Source organism: Amblyomma maculatum, chromosome 1 (genome assembly GCF_055883805.1).
Source record: "Amblyomma maculatum isolate TAMU_Amacu chromosome 1, ASM5588380v1, whole genome shotgun sequence".
NCBI classification, from domain to species: Eukaryota; Metazoa; Arthropoda; class Arachnida; order Ixodida; family Ixodidae; genus Amblyomma; species Amblyomma maculatum.
The window spans coordinates 202,721,168-202,745,718 of NC_139344.1; the positions used below are offsets into that span (position 1 = coordinate 202,721,168).

The window sequence follows — 24,551 nt, forward strand, 5'->3', positions numbered from 1 at the left end:
TTACAGTGTTATGTTGTTCTTGCTTTTGATTCATCCTTTGTTAACTGCATTAGGTATGCAGCATATAATACTTCATTTTAACCTGTTTTGAAGCCTTCTAAACTGAAACACAACTCATAAATGCAGGGGTGGAAGTGCTGCTCCATTTTCTCCATTCTGCTCCAAACTGCTTTCCCTGCTCCATCCTGCTCTGAAACACAACATTGCTCTAAATACCCTTCGTCGCATAGTCGGTCATTAATGGTACTGTGTACAAAAATGTGGTCTGATCCAGTCTGATGCACATGACCGTGAGAAACACAACAGGTTGATGTAATGCATGAGTTGTGTATCGACACTATAGAGGCCGCCATAGTTGTAATGATGGCAGCACACTGGTGGCAAAGGTATGACACATATTGTGGTGAGGCTAATACAAAGAATATTTTGTTTAGATAGAGAAGCATGGAGCGTAATAAATATTTTTTCACAAGTAAATTTAAGACGCGCCACAAGCTTTGGTGGAAATTGTGAAAAAAAAAAATGTTTTGTGCATATCACATAGCACCTTCTCCCAACCTTTCGAGTCACCGGTGATGAGAGAAGCGAGAGCAGTGATTAAAGGATGGAGTGCAAACTACCACAAGCTGTTGGGAAACTTGTCCAACTAAAAAGAGCTGCATGACTTGTTCATGTGCTTTCGCTGTGAAAGCAAGCAGCTAGGTACTTCACCATAGAGACTCTTTGCCGACATCAAGTGTGTCAAGCCTACAAAGGTATACTTGAAGTGTTATGTAGGCAGCGTCATGAAAGTGCCAATCACTAGAAATGTCCCCAAGAGCGTAAGGAAAGCCATGCAAGCTCTATCGTGCATGTGTCGAAATTAAGGAAGCCTGGGTGTCCCTCAAGTGCAAACTTGAGGAACCACTGACCGAAGAAAGTGAAGAAGCTAAAAGAGGAAATATTAATGTCACCTATACCACCTGCAGGCACTAGTATAATGACTTGAGCCCAGAAATTTATCAGCACAGGTGTAGGACGAAAAGGGATATGCACAAGATACCGGACATGTGCTGCATTGATGTGAACTCCAAATAAAAGGTGTTGCTTGAGCACATCAAGGTGGTAGGCTCCACATTTGAATTTATCAAGTGAAAATAGTCAAAAGCTTTGACGGTCAGTTATCAAATGTAGAAGCAAGCATTCGATTTGCTGCTAGTCTGTTCCAAGTTGCTGCTCAGGTCGGTTGTGGTTATTTTAAACATCTGTACATATTGTGGCTGTCGGTTGTGTCATGTTAGAGATGCATTTGTAGCCAGCAAATCGTTACGCGTTGTATAAAAAGGAATAAAAATGTATTTTTGTGTGTCAGGAATAGAAAAAAATTGCAATTGTTAGGAGTGTTTGATCCTAAAAACATGCTCCATAACATAATCAGAATGCTCCAAAACGTGTTTTATTGCTCCAAATTTGCTCCAAAATGGCATTATTACTGCTTCTTCAGCTTCTCCAAAATACCTGCTTCCACTCTTGTAAATGTCATTTTTACATCTGTGTGATATAGATTGATGCATTTTACATGAAAGAGCTCTGAATGAACTATGATCTAAACTGAACTGCTTATTTATGGACAGCTGTATTGAACCAAATGCCTATTCTCTGCACCTTAGAGTAATAAAATTCCACTGTGAGTGCACCAAAGCACAGGGGCACTATGTCGTCTTGTTTTGTTTTAGTAGTAATATTTTTTCGGCCTAGATCAGCCATACTTATGAAATTTTGTTTCAGTAAGGTGTGCTAAATATAAATGCGCTCATTCTTAATCTAGGCAAACTAGCTAAATAAGTGACATAATACATTGGCAGCAGCTGCCCATAACCCACAGGGTCCTGTATCGCTCCACTTAAACATGACAGCGGTGAATGAAATCAATGTTTTCATGTTTCAATTAGGGGTTCGCGAATATTTAAGTTTTCCAGTATGAATCGAATATGAATATGGGAAAAAAATGCCTTCGAATATCGAATATCCGATCAATGACAAAAAAAATTGATAATCTAGAATACCGAACATTTTTCGTCTTGTTTACTTCAGACTTCACATGGTGTCTGCAAATAAAATTAAACTAGAATTGCACAGAAGTATTTATCTACTAAAAAAAATTCAGTACAAGTTTTATACAGGATTTTGTATACTAGTCTTTTTGCATAGGAGGGGCCTACATGAAACCCAATGGAACTGTCATATCGCTGCTCAAGACAACGAACTCTTAATAATTCTTCAAGGGACTGGAAAAAAAATCCCCAAGTTAGCTGGAAGCTTGAATTATCAAGTGGGCCTGAAAAGTGCGAAAAACCAGCCACATCAGCATAATTTTATCTCCTGAATACCTGCACGATGCTTGTCTGCATTCGAGATGAAACCGAAGCAAGAATTATTTTACTGGTTTCGTCGAGTGCTTCAATTTGAACGCACTGTTTGAAATGCTCGCTTCACTAAACGGCTCCGTCGCATTTTGAGGATGCTTCGCTGCATAGTCAACATATTCAAGCAATGTGGTGAAACTGCAGTGTATTCAGTAATCTGCAAATACTCGGAAAACTTCTAATAGCAGTTTTTTGAATACAAATTAAATAAAAGACATATTTGATTCAAAATTTAGGATATTTGCACCCTTAGTTTGATTTATTAGACAAGACTCTCAGAGAGATCAAAATTTTACACGTGGGATTTTGTTTTCTCGTTCTTATTTATGAACAAAAGTAAGCTCTCCTTTAACAGCAGACTAGTTTCTTTTCGTAGAAGAAAAATGTGCAGTGGTCATGAATATGGGTGGAGGGTCACCGCTGATTTCATCGTAAGCAGCTGTTTGCAGCTCAAGCATAGTTTGGAGGTTCTGTTGGTCAACCAGTGTAACATTTTTATTTTCATTGCTTTTTTTTCTTATCCTGAAGTTGAGGCTGACCTGCATGATGCATCAACCAGCGTGAGAGTAAATATGGAATAGTATGCTTTTGTCTTCACTTAATATTCGATTTAAGCGAGTAGGGACTTTTCACTTCAATTCTGGCTAAGAGAGTCTAGTTGCATTTGAGTAATTACGGTATTGCAGTAAAAGTTTGCAAAATCCTATGTTGAGAGCTTGTTTATCGTGCCATACAGCACCTGTTAAATACTGCTGTGCTGCTGCTGTGCTGCTGCTGTTGCTCAGGGTTGCCTCTGGCTGCCAGTTCTGCCCTCAGCCACTTTAGCATTCACTTTTTGCAATGTACACACATATGCACAATGTGGTAGTGGATTATGTGTTGTGAGAGGCAACCACTTGGCGTGACTGAGTAACTTCCTCTTCCTTGTTTCTCACATTGTCGTATCCTGCTGCTCTGACTTCCTATTTTCAAGCTTCCATTTCCCACTAATGCGGCGACTGGGAGCAATTATGGGCTGGAGTGAAAGCCGAAATTTAGTTGTGCATCTCGTTTCTGTCGGCTGTTGTAACAGCTTTTAATTTACTGTGAATAGTAGTAGTACCACTACTCCACAGTCCACAACCCTGTATTTGCTTAAGAACAACTTTTCTACTTGAACAGGCAGTGCAAATGTGCACATACTGATCAACACAGGTAAAATTATAAGAAGAGATCTTTTTTTTCTTTTTTTAACTGAAATAATGAAAGATTTAGCCCATAGAAATATGCGGCCTCCAAGCAGGGCTCCATGCTCGAATGTGATCTTGCATTTCCCCTAAGAGGTACAGAAGTTGGTTGCACAGCAGGATGGGAGCGAGCTCTGAGAGGGGAAGAAGTTATGGTACCTATAACTTAATGAATATTTCACCTTTTAGGAGTATTTCTACTGTTATGGTATGCTTTGGACATCTTTAAATAAGAAAGAATTTACAGTGAAATATATTCTCGAGGACCCATTTGTTCTTCTTATACTTCAGCTTTGACACATATTGCCATTAATTCAGTATTATGTGGCTAAATTTGCATGATTAATAATGCTGTCAGTGAGGCTAAAGCTGTTCATTTCTATTTCATGTGTGTATGGTTGGTTTCTGCAGAAGCTTACTCTGTAAATTGTTAAGGTGTTCATAAAGGCTGTCTCTTATGCTGGGGAATCGATTGCATGTACTTCATGATGCTTTATGATGGCTCAGTGCCCTGTATCCAGACTGGGGTGTTCCGCACCAACTGCATCGATTGTTTGGATTGAACCAATGTTGTGCAGTCACTGCTTGCCCGGCGTGGGCCTCATAAAGCATTAGTGTCGGGGATGTTACTGTGTTAGCAGACCAAATGTTGTCTCCAGTGACCTGTGCTAACCCCCAGTCCATTGGCAGGTATGAGGCTTTTGATTTCCACCATGAGTGCCGAAAGATGCAGTGGGATCGTCTCTCCCTACTGATGGACAGGGTAGCCCAAGACCAAGATGCATTCGGGTAAGCGAGAAATTCAAATGTGGTGCACTTTTTTTTTTGTTTTTTCTTTGTTTTGAACATTTTTTGAATTGTTAAGGTGTCCATAAAGGCTGTCTCTTATGCTGGGGAATCGATTGCAGGTACTTCATGATGCTTTATGATGGCTCAGTGCCCTGTATCCAGACTGGGGTGTTCCGCACCAACTGCATTGATTGTTTGGATCGAACCAATGTTGTGCAGTCTCTGCTTGCCCGGCGTAGCTTGGAACAGCAGCTTCAGGTAAGCTTATTCCTGCCTTTGATGGCTGTTCTGTTAAATGAATACTTCTGTGTGGCTCAGTGTCTTTGGTACCTAACTGTTGATCACAAGGTCGTAGGATAGAGTCCTGGTTGTGGCATAGCTACTGCTGCTGGTGTAGCTCTAGTATCATGTCAGTTCCGCAGAATTCAGCATGATGTCAAGTGATGGTAATGTGACAAGCCAGAGTGCCACAGTAATTACGCATCACATCCCTTTGGCAAGCCAGCAAAATTATTTCACTCGTTTGTGTCCTGCGCTTCTGGCTAATCACGTAGAACATGCAGAAAATTAGTCCGGGAAATAATTTGGATACAATTTCAAATCATGATCTCGAGAATAGTGTGAATTCAGTATTTTCTTCCTGTCTGCAACATAAATTTTGATATGGATGAATTAGTTAAGCAGAATTCATGTTTGCTTGCATTTACACAGTACCCAAAATTGCACCATTTCACCTGTGGAGTCAAGGTACACTTGATTGAGCCTTGCCGCATGAATGGCATTCATCGCGCTTGGTCCTAAGTCCATCTTTACATCCAGTGCACCTTTCTTTGCTCCAGCACCTCTTGGGCATGCATTTTATGCAGCTGCGCAGAATTTTTCCTTATTTAAGGGTAGAGTGGAGAGCTGAAGGGTCTGAAACTTCTGCGTCTCAAAATTTGGCATCCACAAAATATTCTTTAATACAGCTTTATCGGAAGTTGTGGAATATTGAGCTCAAAGAAAAAATTGCTGTGTTTATAATTTCGGAGAACTTGGTGGTAAAAAGGTTGATCACTACAGGGTAATCAAATTGTCACCCATTTAATTTTTCCTTGGTTATGCTTTTTCCAGAAACCAGCAATGGTGAGACAAACCTCAAGTGCTCTAGCATATGTTCCATTTATATTCAAGAACTAAGGCTCACAACATGCTTCTGAATTGTTTCTCTTGGGCTGTGGTGGGCCCACGTTTCAAAAACCGGTTGCCATTTGGAGAGACTCAAACGGATAAAAGAAAGCTTGTTAGGACAGATTAGGGCCTGTATTCCGAGTTTGAGTCATTATCGAAAGTGTCGCTATCTCCCCGACCTCGAGTCACCTGATTGGTGGAAACGCCGAAACATGATATTGCTACCTTTTCCAGTTCCGTAGTAGCACCACCCGGTTCCGGCGTTTCGACCAAACAGATGTCTCGAGGTCACGTGAGATAACTATACTTTGACAACGACGCAAACTCAGAATACGGGCTTAGATCTCATTGTACTACCCTTCTCCGCTTTCCTTTTGCCTATTGCAGAGCAACTTGCTTTTTATGCCACTTGTGTGTTGTCAACCATGCTTTTTCATCATTTAACCAGCACCAAATAGCCCATCTACACACCATTGCTTTCTTTCTTTCTTTTTTTTTTTTTTGGCTCATACTGTTTACGTACCCTGACATAGTGTAGCTTAATGGTTTTGGAAGTTGCGTGCACCATAATTTATAAGGGGTTATAAGGCATAGAGCTACTTACTGAGGGATCAGAATAGTAGACCGAATTGACTGAACAACTGCAGAAGCATTCCTAGTAAGGCTATTTTGTAACTGTTGTGTTCCAGGTTTGCCCATACCACTGAATGTGGCCAGTAATGCAGGTCACATTACTTCATACCATTGAGGCCAGATTTATGGCAGTCTGTAATTCTCTCTCTCTCTCTTTTTTTTTTTCAAAGTGTTTAGCAGTTCCAGCATATGTATTATGTGTGGCCATTAAGTTTTCAAGCACTATGGCTGATAGATTACTGTAGAAAGTAATACTAATACCTCTGCAGCTGTGCAATTCGCCCCACTGACTAGAGTTATAGCTGGCGTACGTGAAAATGGTATATCTTTCATGACTGCTGAATGACGCATTATGAAATTAATCATTGGAACTTTTTATTGGCTGCTATCGCGGTATGTTAGTAAATGTGCTGGTTTTCTTTTTTTTTTTTTTAGAGGACTGGTATTCTTATGCCAGGAGAGACCATAAAACACCATCCCGTTTTTGAGACTTTGTACAAGAATGGTAATGAAAATAGTTTTCCAGTTTTCCTGATTTTTAGTTACTTATGATCAAGTTTTTTTCCGATTCTGTACCGATGCTATTTCATTTTTGCAGTCTGGGCAGACAATGGGGATTTCTGCAGCATCCAGTATGCAGGTACTGGTGCCCTCAAAACTGATTACACAAGGTAATTCTTCTGTGGTGTCAGCAACATACTAGCGTTAGTACAGAATTCATGCTCTCAGGGCGCTGTATGCAGATTTGAAAATGAATGAATGGCCTTTATTGTTGTGAGAAGTGCTGGTGCTCAATATTTTCTGTATAATTGGGCTGTAATGTGAAAACTGGAGCATGCACGGAAATCTATAGTATACATCAGAAGGAAGTTCCTAACAGCTGATTGTATAGATTGTATAGGCCACCAGTAAAGGTAGCATATTGAAAACCCTAATCCCCAATTATAATTGTATGTGTATACTTCCAGGGCTATTGAAATAGTTCAGTGGAGTATGTGCATGAAAAATTTCCATTTTTGTATTAAACAAGTTCTCTGTCAAGCTGTGGAGCTTCCATGGGTGTATTTTGTTGTCACCATTTATTGACCATATTTGCGGCTTACTGTAAGGGCATTTGTGATAGCTAAATTTGTAATGTGTCATTTACAATTGTAGTGTTTGTTATTTATTGCTCCTTTTTAAGGACTGGAAAGCGTACTATCCTCGGAGCACTGAAGGATGGCTACAACTCAGCTATTCGCTACTTCAAGAACAATTTCAATGATGGCTTCAGGCAGGCAAGTCAAGATTCTTGTTTGCACATTCGCGCCTTTTTTGTGTGTGTCTGAGGGGGGGGGGGGGGTGCGCGTGTGTGTGTTAATATTAGGGAGGGGGTGGGAAGCACTTGTTGGGATGCTAACACAGGCCAGGAATTATCGACTGAGAGCTGTGAATCCCAAACAAAGACTAAGCTTCATTTCTCCGGTTGATCGCAAGGTGCCTCTCTGCTGTGCTCCCTCCTCCCTAGTGTGCTCCCCCTCTCTCACGGGGAGAGGAAAGCTGACGGTCACACGCAACTGACGGCCGTCAGCCGCCTTTGCAGCTCTGGTCACAAGCGGCGCGTGATGTGCGAATGTAGGTTACTACGCACTGATGTGTGGCACAACTCGTGGCATGTTAATATGAGGTGTTTCTCTGCATTGCAGGATGCCATTGATCTTTTCCTAGGAAACTACAGGGTTCAGGAGGGTGAAGGTGCAGCCCTTTCGTGCCCACTCACAGTTCACAGGGAAAAGAAGTACTGGGCGGTATGTAAAACCTGTCATTTGGCTATTTACCCAACTGCATCTCTCTCTTTAGGCTCTTCTTGTCTACTATGCCATGCAGCGTTTCCTTGACTACTTGTTTTAGGTGTTGCTGCATTGATGTCGATAATGTCTCGTGCAGTGGTTTTCAACTAGTTCATTTCAATTTGTTCAAAGTTTTCTGAGCAGCTGAATATCTAATACAACATCTATGACTGATGCATGTGCGCTGGGACTTCCATTGCCAGACATGCTGCTGTCAGGGCAAGAGGGAAGAGACTAAATATGCTCTGATATTTTTTTGACACGTAAATTTGCCTGCTCTTGAAAGACAAGTGCAAAGGCTGAAGCAAATTGTGTCCATTGGAAACCTTAAACAAGTTTTTCACGGGTGCAGTGCAGGCCTTGCAATTTTCTTGCCCCAGCTCTTGCATTCTTTTGTGTGCTATCAGCAGACGGCTAGTTTTATACCCAAAAATAAGCTCAGCTACTACATTGAAAATGTACTACCCCCTGCTGAGTAATTAGTCTTGAAGCATGCGAGATGTTAATAACACTGTTTGTTTCTTTACAGCTTCCAGGCTTCCTGCTACTGGCAATAATTTGCTGCTTTTTGTGCCTGCTCAACTCTTCAGGTATGTAACTAAAGTTGGCAGATGGGAATGATGTTTTATTTTGCTTTCATTTCGTGCGACTGCTGGCATTGAGTTCAGGATTTCATCTTTAAATAGCATCATTTCCTTTTGTATGGAGTAGAAGTCAAGGAAAACTGCATCAAGGAAAACTTCAGTATAGTTAAAACCTGAATTTAATGAAACTGATTGGGGTCCACAATTTTTTCTTACATGAAGAATTCTTGTGCACGTTTTTTAGAATAATTGTTTTCTAGCATTCTGCTTTGTCTTGCTCTAGCTGTCATTATTATTTTTTTTTATTCTTTTGATACTGTACTGAAAATTGAGTTGCATGCTTGCACTTTGTGAGCTTCTCCACTTCCCTCAATTTGTTGGCGGAATTATTACAACATGTAGTTTCGGACTGTTTTCATCAACATACTCCTTCCTGTAAATTGGCACTTTGCAATAAGTTCATGATGGGTCAAGGCTTAACAATCATAGAGGAATTTTGAAGGGATAGTCAGGCCCTTCTCTGGCCCTAGTTGAAGGGAAGTATGTGCTGTGTTAGTGGCCGAGCACTGAAGACTTTTTATAGGTGGGATGTGCGAAATGGTCGCGAGTAGCAAACTTAAGATCATGTGTGTGTGTGCGTGCACGCACGCGTGTGTGTGTTGGCTTCTTTAAAAAGCTTATATGCTTTTCCAAAGCCTGATATTTTGCACAATTTTTGTGAGACCAGTTCCTGCTGTTCGAACAGATTTAGCAGATCTGGTCAAGTTTTCTTGAAGGAGTCCGCTATGTAGGTCACAGAAGCTGGTGTGCCTTAATGCCATGGTCTTCAGTTCTGTTCACCTGATCTTAGTGATAAGGTACAAAAAGAGGATTACTACATGGGCTGCTCTACATTGGCCCTCTGCATTTTGCCTGTATTCCTTTTGTGTTAAGCAGCATTCACCACTGTGCTTTGAATAGTGCAATCTCAGATATATGCACATTGGCCTGGGCTACAAAAAATATCAAATAAGGCAATAATTGGAATATTGTTATTGTAAAGGATTACTATGAAGGGGGGGGGGGGGGCTACACTTTTATAAATGGCCGGTTGTGTAAAGGTTACACAGATATGTTAAAGGTGCTGATTTGCTACTCTGGACTAGTCACTAATAGTACTGCAGCATTCTGGCCGTACTGTGTGCTTTCCTTAGTAACTTGCACTCAGTCTATTGAAATCATTGCTAGACCTGTGTGTTTACTGAGTGTGGTTGTAAATTTTTGCCAACCTTATTTTTTTCCTTATTTTGCAGTGTACTCTATGGAGTCCTTCATGTACTTTTTGTTTTGGCTGACAATGACTGTCCTGACCCTCATGGCCATAGTGTATTATGGAACTGAATTTGTGGACTTTCCAAAGCTGCGTGACCTTGCGCCTAACAGAAGGTCAGATTAGCCTGCTTGCATGGACCTGTCAGATTGTCCTTTCCTTCCTAAACCTCTTACTCTCCAGTAGGAGCTTTGTTGTTTACAATTCTGCATTAAAAGGCTGACAGTGCTGCAGTGTACTGGGAGATGATGAGTGCACCTCCGTGTCAAGAATAGGCAATATACAAATCCTTCCAAGTTGTTATTTTTTTATTTGACTTGTTATCTGTTCAGGCCTCTTGTCAGACTTCCTAGCATGTATGGAACTAAATAAAGGACATAACTAACACTACTTACCTGCAGTATGCGTTTTGCCTGAATCAGAATGAAAAAACACTCCTCACATGAATCTTCCATTTAATTAATCTATCGTCATACATTGGTGTTCGTGAAATGTCTTTTAAGTGTGTAGTTTCACCTGCATAAGATTATGCTACCTGTGCACATTACGACTGCCTTCTTTTTGGATTTTACTTCTCTCCTTTCTGTAACTGCACTCATTCTTCACTTTGTTTGCTTCAACAACTTGATGGCACATCAGTTGTGGTGTTTAAAGCTAACCTATAGTTCTAAAATATGTCGAACCTATGGTTTGTGTACTAGTCTTTTTTTGGAATTGATGTTATTTTGCATTCGTTGCACTTTAATTATTTTGTTGCATTTATACTGTTGTCTGGCCTTTCCTGAACAGTGTCCTAGCAGAGGTAGCCCCTTCCCGTACACATATGGTTATAGTCTTTGGTCATGTGGATTAATCATTTAATAATGTCCAATTGTTAACGGGTCTCCAGTTAGATCATTTACTAATATAGTGTGGCCACGAATACTGGCTCACACAATGAAGCTGTGAGACATTTTATTGTCAGGTGTGAGGAGGAGGACCTCACAATAAAATATGTCAACTTCTCCAACGTGTGGCCCGCCCAGCCGTACAGCATGAATAAATGATGTGACCCACTGGTGATCCACAATACAGTGAACATGTTAACATTGCTCCAGGCTTTGCTGCAGCCAGCATTTTTTTTTTTTTTTTTTTTTAGGTACAATGAATGGGATTCCAAGAACTTTGATCAGGCTTCAATGAAGCTTTAATCTAGGGAATTTTTAACTGACATGTCACTTGCCAACCTTTTGATTTAAAGACCTTGAAATGGTGTTTTGTTCTTTATTTTATATCTTTCTTTTGTGGAGTATTTCTGTGGCAAAATTTGTTCCAAAGTGTGTTAGTCTTTGTGCGATTATAATGTGAAACTGAGGAATCCATGCCTAAAATATACAAAAATAATTTTGCGTGCATATAATGTAAAATTTTGCTTGTGCTAAACTTTCAAGATGAACTTTGCTTTTCTTCTTCTTCAATCAAGTAGGTCGAGGTACAAGTTTTCTATGCATTGTATTAGGAATTACCTAATTGTGGACCTCATTAGAAATATTGTGATTAAAGCGGCTTGCCCAGAATCATAGATTTGTGCTATGAAGCGTCTAAAATTTTTACTCTGCTCATAAACAAACAGCTCATAGACAAACATGATTTACATGCTATCATAAGGTACTATAAAGGTCACAGCACATGATGAAGCATTGGTAGCAATGCAAAAAAAGTCAAAGGCCTCACACTTTTTTTTTTTTATGCCAAGTCTTTTGCAAGCACACTTGATATGAGCTTGCAAGCATCAAGGGCTTGTGTCTGCTAAGTAATATTACTAGTATAGCTTCTGCATTGTTTAGCCTCATCATAACGGTAATTTTTACTACCTCGTTTACTTAACTTTGTCGTCAATGCGGCTTAGGTGGGCAGTCATGCATGATCTGTGGTTTATAATATGCTGCAAAAGTTTAATCCCCTGCAATTGGGCAAGTGGTTTTGTACATTTAATAGCTTGGAAACTGCAGTTACATTTTTGCTTTTATTGAGGTTATCCTCACAGCAAAGCTCCAAAAGAGGAAAATTTGGTAAAATGTAATTGCCACATGCTGCATAACATTTAATATGCATTAGTACTGCCCATGGAATGGTGTCTGCCGTACACTTGAATCTTTTCAACAATCAACTTTTCTTCATTGGTATTTATCTACAAACACTTGGTAGATATTGCAGGGTTTTATGGCTTTAGCTACAATAGCAATGCTTCACCACATATGCTGGTAAGCTAAGCACATGTTTGGAGATTGGCATTGACATTGAAAATAATATTCATTCAAATTTGCATGATTCAAGAGAAGGTGAACTACCAAAGCAGAAATGAACTCTTGATTGGTCCAGGATTCTGCAGTCATTGGAATGATTCCTGGTGCTCTAAAACTTCCTAGATCAAAGAAACCTTAGTTCCTTTTTTTTTTTTTTTTTTTTTTATCATCGCTCTATTGTTGCCTGGGGTGGTGTAGTTGTTTCTTGATTAGGTTTTTCGTTGAAGTCCGGGCTTTATCAGGCCGTGTAATGTTTTTGATGTGCAGCCAGGGTCTTTGCAAGGTTGGGAGTGGAGGCAGTGTGTCTCCTTAGTGAATGAAAATGGAGAGATATACGAAATAGCCTTATTGCCTTATGTGCCACTTCATGTAGTGTCTTAGAAACCTGGCTAAGTATTTTAATGCATGTGTGTGTGTGCGGGGAGGGAGGGGGGAGGGGGAGTTGCAGCAAACATAATTTTTCTGATTTCTTAGTTGATATATGTGAAACTTCCTTAATTCGGACTGACAGCACAGTCCTCCCCAGTGTTTAAGTCTGTGGTGTCAGACTCCATTAAAGCAGATAAGCTCCTGGGATGAGGCAGTGTCGAGGTATAACTGGCACGGAAATGAATGCCCATATACCACTCCTCTAACCGAAATTTCACATTGTCCACATACCCTTGATTGCACACAGTAGCAGGTGTAACAGATCCACTATGATCACTAGGATGAAAAATAGCCCGGTCTCATAGACTTGTATTCTGTGCTGTGTGCCCTTTCCAAGGCTGGCTGGCACGTCACTTTTTATTTCTATTAGTGTGAAATGGTTTTAGCTCGCGTTCTCAGCGGATTTGGGCAAACATGGTCCAGGAACCATGGCCCATGTCGTTGGCTAGTGAGCATGTGTGTCTCTGGCTGGTTTTGTGCTTTACGGAAGTCATTGGCAGGAGTTCTTTGTGATGTGTGGCATGACACAATAAACGAGACCTTCCATTTCATCCAAGTCTTTTGCTAGGAGAGAATGCCATTGTCGAAATTTCTTCTATTTTTGATTTTTTAGAAGAAGTAAAGCTAATAAACAAACTCTGAGTTATTTTTAACAAGAACTGCTTTACCCTGAGTTTGGCACATGATGGCCTTAGTTGCCTATGTGCCATAAAACCCAACACAACACCCAACAACTTCAAGAATGCGGTTAGCACTATCTATAATAGTTCCCGACAGTACTGCTACAACATTACTGCGAAGCAATTCATGCTTACATCTACTCTCGAGGATGACAGAGGCTGCAATTTTTCGCCCACGGTGGCTTGGTGGGTTTGGCGTTCAGCTGCTGGTCTCAAGGCTGAATGATCGAAACCGGCCGCAGCGGCTGTATTTCGATGGAGCAAGCTGGGATAAAACCTGTATGCTGAAAGACGTCAGTGCATGTTAGAACCCTGGCTGGTTTCAAAAGTCGTCCAGAGCCCACTGCTATAGCATCTCTTAGCCAGCCATCTGTTGCTTTGGAATTTAGATCCAAGGAGTGTTAGACCCCACATACCAGTCTTAGCTTCCTTTTCTTATCTTTAAAAGAAGTCCAGTATGCATTTCTGTCCGTGCGGTTTTCTCCTGCACCCACTATGTTGAAACTTTGGCCTCGTCACATACCATTTCACTGCAACTAGGCTTTATCTGCTCATACAACACCGTGCACGGGGTCGCTAAGGGCCCTGCCATCTCGTAGCAGTTTGTTTCAGTGCCCTCAACACTGGGCACGTGGTAAATCATTTGATGAAACTTGGAAAGTCATCATTGCTGCGCAGTGTTCACCTCAAAAGAGGGTGTCCACTGCTCAGTTTGTCCCCTAATAGATTTACTATGGTATGAAAGCTATTTGGCAGGGTTCTCCTGTCTTTTTTTTTCCTTTTTTTTGTAGACAACTTGGAATTCACGTTTTTTTTTTAATTTTTTTTATTTTTTTTTTTCAGCCTTCTGAAGTTCAGAGTAACACGTTTTTGCTGCATTGACATGTGCTGCAGGCAAACAAAAGAGCATATTATTTAAAGTACACTAAAAAGTTCGATTTATAACATTCAGATGTCTTGAGCAAGCTAGTTACATGGGGGAGAGACTATATTCGAAAGAGGGAGGAAAGGGAAGGATAGAGTTAGAACATTTGCCTCACTGAATGCAAGCACCATGCATATGACTGCAGAATTCAATGTATCCTGCAACAGGGTGTTCAGGCTGATGAAAACTAATAATTTAACTTGAAGGATATATTTGCTACAAGAAGTTGAGGCATGATATACTACAACACTTAGCCAAGCGTAAACTGCAGATAAACTTTTCCTCGGCTGTCACTCACTCCTTGTCCCTGTATCAGATTTGGGGAAGGAAAAAAAAAAAAAAAAAAAAAACAGAAGGGTAGTACAGTAAGCTCTGGCATGGTGGATATCATTTTGAGCTTGTCTATTGTACAGAGAGCATGTTTTGCCAATATCTTTTATTTACCATCCATGTGACATGCGTAAGTTACTGAATTTAGAGAAAACACTATTGGAATGTGTTAAGTAGTTAAGTTGCTTTTAGCTTCAAGGACAGAGATGCAGCAATCTGTGGTTTTATTACAGGTGGAGCATCCTACATGTCCTGACGCCGAAAGAAGACGTAACATGCTATATAATATGAGAATCTTTTTGATATTGGTTTTTCTACTGGGAATAGCTGCAATCATTTAAGGGTATAACAGACATCATCATGTCAGAATACATACTTATATAATGATAGTACTACATAGAAATGAGCAGATGTGACATTTCATCCAGAGCCATTTGCTTGACGGGATCAGATGCCATACATGAATAAATATATCTCTTTTGAATGCCTTTGATTATAAAGTACAGAAAAATAGATTATATATATATATGCTTACTTTCACCAGTGAAGCAGTGGGCATTGATGTTCTCTGTGTTGACTAAAATGTCGCCTTTTGGAATGCAAAAGCAGAAGTTATAGGGGAGTAAAGCAGTGTCTTGGAAGCTGGTCATTTACGTAAGTGTTCGGCTATGCAACTGCCAAGCTTTTGGAGAATTCCCTGAAAGCATATGCATGGGTGGCTCGCCACCTAGGCGGTGCTTTTGCAAACGGTCACTGAAAAAGCATAGGAACAATGACCATGTAGGGAGCAACGAATGCCTTCGCAAACAAACTTCTGAAAGTCCTGCATGCACTTTGCAGCCCGTTCGTCAGGCTGCATCAATGTTTTGGCACAATAACCGTGGCCATCAAGGGTAGCTTCATGTCCCCCAAAGTGCCACCAGTGCCAGCACTATGAGTCCGGTTGAGGCGCAGAACGCACTAGCAGCGGCTGTTCTACAGTCGTACCAGCAGTTGGCATCGTAGATGTGTCCCAGCATGTCTCGTGCCTTAGACATCAGTAGGGTTACCAGGTAATCCACCTCGTGATGGCAGTTGGCGTGGCGTATCGCTGTTCGGATGCAGTCTTCAAACTGGGCCACGGCGCTGCTGGGAAGATAAAATGCATCGTTTTTATCCTCGGTATCCAGTGGCTGCTAGTAGGGCAGTCATATGTGACAATTATTTTTTAATATGACTTGTTGAATTATTTCTGCACAATTTATTTAATAGGTGCAGGCGTCTAGTGACAGGCGTGGCTCTTAGAATGAAACTGTCTTGCAGTGTTTTTCTTTTGCTATCTCAATACTAGTTTAAGTCGTTCATCCTTATACACTGCTGGAGGTAAACAAAAAGTACTGGTTAAAAGAGTTGGGGAAAAACCACCAAAAAAAAATGGCATGATTTTCGTTCAAACTAAAGTAACTTAGAAAACCACGTGAAATCTATTATTTCTACTGAAAGAGCACACTCCCCGCATGACACGGCTAGCAACTGATCATTGACACGTGTTGCGCAGCTCTTGTCACTACCTGCGAGAGGGAGCAGCCAGAATCTTTCGCGTTTGGGTTTTTCAGCACTTTAACTATAAAAGAAAAATAAGAACACTATAGTTACAGAAATTGAGCCAGCTGTGATCTCTCTTGACGTTATACTAGTTTCTTGTTAACTTTTCTCGGGTACTAAGCAGTTTGCGAGTTGATTTACGAATTTATTTAGCATGAATTAAGACACCTGTGCTTTCTAGGTGATAGACTGCTGGCTGCAGTGTACCTGGCCTGTACATATTTTTTTTTATGCTTTGCTTATGTTGTCTGTATGGATCCACAGACTTTGAGTATATCTAAGAATACCTTGTATTTTTCTGTGGGAACTTGCACTCGCTTTTCAGTACACAAAATTCCTGAACAGGGATACAAGAAAGCAAAGGCAGGAAGATAAGCCCTCTTGTTGAAACATTGGATAGTGGATAAGCCCTCTTGTTGAAACATTGGATAGTGGAACGAGATGCCATGTTGACCGTTCATTTTGTTTTAAGTTTTAAAAATTTTCTTAAGAAATGCCCTCGATTGGGAGTGTCTTAAAGACACAGCAAAGAATGCCTGAAAGAGCAAGGTGAATGGACTTTATTGAGGCCAGATCAGAGCTCTATATAGGCTTTTGTGCCAAGCAGATGATAACCAAAAAGTCAACGTGAGTTGCCGAGGTAAAGCCAACCATGCCTGGCAATGGGAAGAGGTGGTTAGGCTTGTGAAGAGCAGATGGCTGTGGAGCAGGTGAAAACAAGATCAATGTTCCACATACCATTTGTCAGTGCAAAATTGGGCCTGACGAGGAAGTATAGATCTTTGCAATGAGGGCCCCCTGGGCGTCTCCGTAATACTCGCTGAGCTGTTGTGTGCGCCTGACGTCAGTACAGTGGAACAAATATTTAGGGGAATCCCCCAAGGTGGAGTAGATTTCTAATTAAGAAGTAATTACTCCGTGACGTCCACCCAAGCGCAGCCGTACGGCTACAAAGGAAAGCTATACAGCTTTCTCAGAAACTTCATAGTTGGTTCTCAGAAACTTCGTAGGGCGGTGGTGCCGGGTTCGATCTCCGGATCAGACGAATTTTTCTTTAACTCTGAAGTTTCTGAGAAAGCTGTATAGCTTTCCTTTGTAGCCGTACGGCTGCGCTTGGGTGGACGTCACTGAGTAATTGCTCCCTTATCAGTACAATGGAAGCGGTAATGGAACCAGTTTGCAACAGCCCAAAGAGGAGGTGTTTTGACTTCCTTCTTGCCCGATGCAAAGGTCTATAAGTGAGGGGGGCTGTGACCAGTCCTTAATCACACACAGAGAGACTGTCTCAGGCAACTATGCCACAGGAGCCTGCATGAGCAAGGGCGGGAAAAGAAAGAATCCACATATTTTTGTAAAGAATTCATGTCTGCACTCTGAATCTCTAAGGAGACTGAAAACAAAAAGACTGTTCATTGTGCATATATATCCGTTTGAATACCCAAAGATTCCAGAAGTAGCACATTCTTATCTAGTGGTGCTTCTCATAGCTTAGAGATGCGTTTCTTTTTCTTTCTTTTTTTTTAAGAAGGGGGGGGGGGGGGGGGTCGGGTGGCGAGGCTAAGCTAGACAAAGACTATTTTTGAACAGACAGCTGTCTGCCAAGCAGTCAATTAATGGTGCTTTTCCAGTGGCTGTTATGAGGCTTCAAAAATGTGCAGTCGTTAATGGTAACACAACACTGAGAAGACACAAGAGCTCCTTCTGCTAGATCCAACGAAGTGTGCTCACATATCGCTAAAAAATTCCAAGCTAGCGTTGTTGTGTACATTACTAGGCATGTGTTCGTGCAAACAAGCTGTGTTTTATGCGTTGCAGCATCTCATAGGACCTGCACTGTAATAGAGAGCGCTGCAGGGTTTTGCACTTCTTAACTTTTTCGCTTGTATCAAACACTGCCAGGCGTGCCCGCCCAGGGTTACTTGGACAAACCAGTGAGTGCCACTGATTAAACTCTGTCTACAAATGAGCTTTCTCTCATTCGGCGTTCACAAATGAACCAGTAGTGGTTTATTCATAAACCACGTGAACAATTTTAGCGCCGGTATTCCTTCATTTCCGAAAGAAGCCCCAGCCCGGCCCGGGCCCGGCAAAACAGCAATTGTCCTGGGCCGAGCCTGGGCTTTCTGGCCGGCCCGTGGAGGACTCTAGTTACTGAAGATAAATGTGCTGACATATTTAACTGCGCTTTTGTTTCCATTTTCACATACGAAACTGATTCCTCATTACCCACCCTGCCTATTGTAGCACTACCAGCTATGACACCCATTGAAATCACTGTGCAAGGCATCATAAGTCATATTCACAAAATTAAGCTTTCATCAGCATCAAGAATGGACAAAATAAACTCTAAACTACTGAAAAACACTAAACACATCTCAGCCATATATCTTTCATTGTTGTATTCTCAATCGCTTTCAACAGGAACCCTAACGGATTACTGAAATGTGGGGAGGGTCATTCAGGCGTTCAAGACAGGTACACCAAATTATCGCCCCATCTATTTAACCAGCGTGCCTTCTGAAATCATGGAACATGTCATCTACTCCCTTGTCATTAACTTCCTAGATTCCCACAACTTCCTTCATACGGCTCAACACAGGTTCCGTAGGTGTCTGTCCTGCGAAGCCCAATTTGCAATCTTCACTTTCGACGACTTGTATGCTAACCTTGACCTCAACCAGCAAACCGGTGAATTATTTTTAGACTTCGTAAAGGCATTTGACAAGGTACCTCACAGATGCCGATTACTTAAACTCCTTTTAAATTTATACCCTAATATTCTAGACTAGGTTAAAAAAATTCCTTACTAAGCGATCTCGCATCGTTTCTATTAACAATCGCAGCTCAGGCACTCTGCCTGTAACATCCAGGGTTTCACAGGGATCTGTGCTCAGCCCACTTTTGTTCCTAATACTATATATTAATGATTTGGCGCTTCGCCAGTGTCTGTAATTTATTGTACTGTTACTAACATTTCTGATGTAATGACCCTTCAGAATAACCTTAACCGTGTTGATGAATGGTGCAACATCTCGTTAATGATGCTAAACACTAACAGATGCAAACTCGTCTCATCTCAGCGTCATCACAACCCCCTCATTTTTTCTTGCGCAGTTGATAACTCGCCCATAGAAAGTGTGCAATCATTTAAGTGCGTCTGTTAACCGTGTGCAGTGACCTTCCTTGGCGAACACACATTACCACAATCGTCACCTGCCAACAGATCTCTAGGTTTCCTAAAACATCATCTTTGTTATGCACTGCAGCATGTTAAACTACTGGCTTTTAAAACACTTATCAGATCTAAACTTGAGTATGCTAGTCGAACACTCACCAAATGTACCTAACAAATGCACCCGAATCAGTTCAAAACCGCTCCATCCACTTCATTCATTCTGCATATTCGTATTCCATAAGCGTTTCATCTCTGAAAAAATATTTTCTCTTTTGAAAGCCTCGAAACTCGCCGCCGCATCACAAGCCTTTGTTTGCTTCATAAGTTTTTCCATAGCACTGTGAATCAAATATCTTACATTACTCATCTAACCTGTATATCTCGCCGCACTGTACATTCATTTCAGATTGCCTGGCCCCATCTCGTACTGCAACTTTTTCAGGTTCCTTTTTTCCCCACACTGCTGTGGATACCTTCCTCTTATGTAATACCCTCCCAGGGTGGTCTTTAAGGTGAATAAAGTGAAGTGAAAGAATGAAAATCCGATTTTTACCATCAACCCTTGCACTCAAACTTAAAGTGAAATGAAACCCAGAAACTAAAGGCCCTATCTGGTACACCTACCTACAGTAATATTGTAAACGGCAGGAAGTATACAATTTTTTTTTTAGAAATGAGCCAAGTCCACCTAGACAGTGAAAAGAACACGAGTGTTTGTTATCCATGGAAACCATACCGTTATTGAAGGGGTTATGTGATGTACTGTGTGCGTAAGTTAGTGAAACTCCAAGACACCATGTACTTACTGAAAAATTAGGCAAATAGCTAAATCAATATAGAGGTATAAACCTTGGATTTGGCTGCTTCCGATGGGAAACTGTAAATCTGACCCGGTTTTGTTCCAAAAATGTTATTTCTATTGTAATGATTCAAGCCCTATTTATGAAAGCGATTTAAAATGAAAGTTATGTAAAGTAAGCAGAAAAGGGTTTGGAAGGTACAATGTGCACAATCAGGGGCATTTCAGAGCTTCAATACCATTCAATGTGAATAGCAAGCTCCTTTTTTTTATGTTCCCACTTCAGCAACAGAGAAGTAAACTAGGTAGAATGTATAGGAGGTTCCTAAAAGTTGCATCGTGAAATATCGATTTGTATCAAAATGGTAGAGGCAGACTACACAGCACGGCAGACCACCCCGATCATTTCCTCTCTGCTTTTGCCATTTCATCGGTAGAACTGAGTTTAGGAAGCGGATACCAATTCTCCAAACTAAATACTTTAAAGGCCAGTGTAGGAGAGGTGCATTCTTGGTTTTTCGGTGACTGGGCTAATGATCTCTTCCTTATCGTTTTTTTGGTTCAGATCTTGTATCAATCTATTCATTTCTACAGTTAATCGTAAAGTAGGTAGAGCTAGAGGAAGAGAAATGAAACCATGCTTAAAACAATCCACGCTATAAGGCTCAAGCTGACAAAAAAATGCTTTAATTAGTGGATTTAGCACAGTTTAGCACCAAAATCTGGTTGATATTTTTTGTTCGGTAAAGAATTTGCGTGCTGTTTTATGTTGCAGACCAAGTTTTGCTGTAACCATATTTTTAAAGGAAAGATGGATGGACAAGCTTCTTATAGTAAAATTAGGCTGTGCCAGTGTCTAGATTTGGCTTATTTCGAAAAAAGGCACCTCATATAGCCTGGCGTGATATTTTGTTCAACACTGATAATGGGGATAATGAGTTATAGAGATGAAAAAATTAGTGGAGCCAAGTTCATCGGCCTAGCGCATTAATTAGCAAGAGCCGATTACCATTATCGGCTGAGAGGTTTGCGCGTGAAACCTTAATTTTCTTTCCTTGAGAGATGCGCTGCTCAATCAAAAGGGGCGATGCGCGGGAATGCAGACTGAATGATGATTCTGTTCGTCAGCAATTTTGAAGCGAAAGTTTCACTACGCTAGTTAGAGCAGCGCCTCGCGTCTGATATTTTGATCTTCAAGTGACTTTGACAGATACTAGCCTTTCCTTTTTTATAAACCAGTTTACGAATGAAGTGAAAGCTTCACTACGCTAGGTAGAGCTGGTCTCGCGTGGCACTAAATTTGACCTTCAAGTGACCTTTGACATAATTGTGGGTGTCCACGATTCCGTGGTGTCCACCCAACAGTATATCGTGCCTTCCTTTCCCCAAAACAGAGAAGCAGCCCTGTGTTGTGCGATGTCAGCTCATGGTAAAGGGCCCCAGGCGGTCGAAATTACTCCATAGCCCTCCACAACGGGACCTCTTTCACTCCCACCTTTCTCCCTTCTCTCAAGTCTGACATATACTATGCCATCCTTTTTATAAACCAATTTACAAGAAAACAAAAACATGGCCTTGACTTGGTTAGGTGTAGGTATTCACTGAAAAGTATGGCCTTTCTTTCCCTAAAACGTGATGAAAAATTATGAAAAACCGCGGATTGAAAAGGCAGTGTTACAGAGACTATCGCTGCAATATACAGCTTTCGCTCTAAAGGTTCAAGTCATGCTTAACCCCTTAACTGTTTCGGACGAGCTGCGCTCGTCCTTGCCAAGCCGTCCCCAAACCGTTTTGGACGACTATAGCTCGTCCTCGCTGAATAGGTTCTTTTCTTCAGCGTTTCGGACGAGCAGCGCTCGTTTGTGGCATTTTGCTCGACAGATGGCAGCACTGACCTGATAATTTGGTTTTTTTCTACCACATAAACTTCTTTTTCGTATGGCAACATGGGTTTTAAAAATGGCATCCGGCGGAGGCGACGCGTGTATTGCTGGCCTGTCTTCTCGGAAACGACGCTTTTCTTCGTCATCTTCTTCGAACGATGGTGATTCAGACACTGAAGTGTACATTGTTTCAGGGAGCGAGGACGATAGTGATGACTTTGTGCTGAGCAGTTCTTCCGTATTGTGAGAAATAATAAAGTTCAGTATGCTAATTTGACTTCGTATTTGCCTGAAAAATTTTTTAAAGTTCGAATGCATGCTTTTTATTGCAATAATAACCGAAATCAGGAATAAAAAAAATAAGCAGTTTTGTTAAAAATTTGTTGATATAACAAAACGGTGAAGGGGTTAACCTCCGGTTCCGGCATTTCGACCAATCAGATGCCTTGAGGTCACGTGAGACAGCGACACTTCGATAACGATGCAAACTCTGAATGCGGGTCCAGTTGTCGCCAGTACGTGCTTTCGGTGTGATTGTGTGTGTGATGTGGTGGCGGGTACGTGACGTGGCAGCGACGGTAGTCGTAGACAATCGTATTGTAGCCAAGATGTTCAACAAGGGTGCATACTGAAAGGATGGGGAGGCCATCTGCCGGCACCCAGAAGCTCAGTTCTTGGACAAACGCATTAGCTCGTTTCCGGGGTATAGTTATGCGAGGTACCCATGTGATAGTGATGGGATTGAGGATGATCAGTAGCGTTGACAGTATTCGAGCGGACGAGTGTGAGAGGGTGCTTCGCATTGGATGGAGGGGGCATTGAATCTGACCTGCGAATGTCTGTGAACACGGCGGTGCTGATTCAAGGGAACGGTTTGAGTTCTAGTAGGCTCCGCAGATGCGGGGGGATGGGTGTTTGAGTGTGAAGTAAGGGATCAGGAGTTCAGGGGCATTGTAGCCCATTAAGCCCAAGAGATGAGTGTCTGTATAGATGTTGTGCGGAGTCTGCGTTGTTGGCTGGAGAGGTGCGCCTCTGTGATTTCCTCAACATTGCTGTGTGCGCCCCATTGAAGAAGCTGGATTGTACTGGTATGACGAGGTAAATGGAGGGCTGCTTTAATGGCTGAGCGGTGTAGGGCATTTGGTGAGCTGGGTTTTGGTGAGGTGGTGGTGGGGAGGTGGTAGACTAGTTGGCTAACGATGACGGTGTCTACGAGCCTTGAAGCGTCCTTTTTTTTTTTGAGGTCGTGATTGCGGCGGATGGGATGTGGGAGCTGGCTCTGCAAGAGGTGTTTGGTGTGGGCTGCTCTTGTGTCCTGTTGAATGTGTAGACCCAACATTCGGAGTCGTCGTATTGTAGGGATCGGATCGTTGCTGAGGAGTTCGGTGATGGTTGGGGCTTGTGGGGGAGGTTTGATGATGAGATCAGATTTCTGCGATGCATATGAGAGACCTGCAGCCTGTGTGTATATCTGGAAGGCATCCGTAGCGAGTTGCAGAGTATGTTGAACTCGGCCAGGGCAGCCCTTCCTAGTCCAGAGGGCGATGTCTGCATATATGGCTTGTTGAAGATCGAGTAAATTTTCGAGTATCCGTGCTGAGAGAGTTAGAGCATTGTTAAAGAGGATGGGTGCGAAGACCGAACCCTGCGGTGTGCCTCGGTTGGCTAAGTGGATGGTCGGAGAGGTGTAGGAACAGAGTGTGATTTGGGCCGTGCATAGGAAGGCCGTTTGGATAGGAAGGCCTCAACGTAGTGCCAGATGCCTAATCAGAATTTAGTTGTGGCAAGGGTAGACAGAATGTGGTCATGGCTGATTTCAAATGCCATTTGTGCATGGTATATCAAGAGCAAGTATCGCCCGTGTGGCCTGTTTATGGATGGTGCTGTTGAGGACGGCCTCTCCCAGGTGTAGTAGAATGTCTTAGGTACAGAGATGTGGGTGGAAGCCAAATTGAGTCTGAGCAGAAAGGCAGTAGATTCGAGTTCAGGTTGATGTTCATAGAGTTTTCTGAGACAGCTTGTTAGAGAGATGGGACGTAGGTTGTCTAAGGAAAGGGGTTTCCGGGCTTGGAAATGAAGTGTGGCCAAGATGCCAGTAAAGTTCCCTCCCTCCAGTGTTGGTTGTAGCATGCTGTAAGTTGTGAGAGGGACATATCATCAAGGTTTCGAAGGAGCTAGTATGTAATTTGGTCAGGCCTGGGTGTGGTGCTACGAATGATGTGAGTGAGGGTGGCCTATACCTCTGCGGTGGTTATGTCCTCATCCAGCTTCGGGTTAGGTGGGGAATGGGGATGGGGACGAGAAAGGGATAGGAGGGGGTGAAATATATCTCTGTGTGAGGTATTGGAGGATGTCTGCCTTGTGCTGCATTGTGAGTGATGCGGTGCATGTTGATGGTTGTCTTGTTTGGTGAGGGGGGGGGTTTTAATAGGAGAATAAATGCATTTTGCCGGTTTCTCGCAGCTGGCAGTTCAAACCGCCGACCACGTGCTCTTGGGAACAAAGATACAACATAT

At 41.9% G+C, this 24,551-nt stretch overlaps 2 protein-coding genes across 10 annotated transcripts in view; one reads left to right on the plus strand and one right to left on the minus strand.

The window, feature by feature from the left end:
* Positions 1–15,078, plus strand: part of Sac1 (phosphatidylinositol-3-phosphatase SAC1) — a 34,579-nt gene extending 19,501 nt beyond the window's left edge. For 2 of the 4 annotated variants that reach the window (XM_084590027.1, XM_084590029.1), the window contains exons 12-20: positions 4,322–4,420; positions 4,540–4,678; positions 6,659–6,728; positions 6,822–6,894; positions 7,407–7,500; positions 7,909–8,010; positions 8,582–8,642; positions 9,929–10,061; positions 14,828–15,078. In XM_084590027.1, coding sequence (XP_084446153.1) covers positions 4,322–4,420; positions 4,540–4,678; positions 6,659–6,728; positions 6,822–6,894; positions 7,407–7,500; positions 7,909–8,010; positions 8,582–8,642; positions 9,929–10,061; positions 14,828–14,885 — 829 coding nt within the window. In that variant the 3' untranslated portion in view covers positions 14,886–15,078. Of the gene's footprint in view, positions 1–4,321; positions 4,421–4,539; positions 4,679–6,658; positions 6,729–6,821; positions 6,895–7,406; positions 7,501–7,908; positions 8,011–8,581; positions 8,643–9,928; positions 10,336–14,827 lie in introns of those variants that run through there. The other 2 variants (XM_084590031.1, XM_084590030.1) reach the window with 2 other exon arrangements.
* LOC146205376 (uncharacterized) overlaps positions 966–24,551 on the minus strand; it is a 49,554-nt gene continuing 25,968 nt past the window's right edge. For 2 of the 6 annotated variants that reach the window (XM_084590036.1, XM_084590033.1), the window contains exon 3: positions 14,684–15,722. In XM_084590036.1, coding sequence (XP_084446162.1) covers positions 15,494–15,722 — 229 coding nt within the window. In that variant the 3' untranslated portion in view covers positions 14,684–15,493. Of the gene's footprint in view, positions 1,531–13,007; positions 13,624–13,681; positions 14,572–14,683; positions 15,723–24,551 lie in introns of those variants that run through there. The other 4 variants (XR_014704171.1, XM_084590035.1, XM_084590037.1 and 1 more) reach the window with 4 other exon arrangements.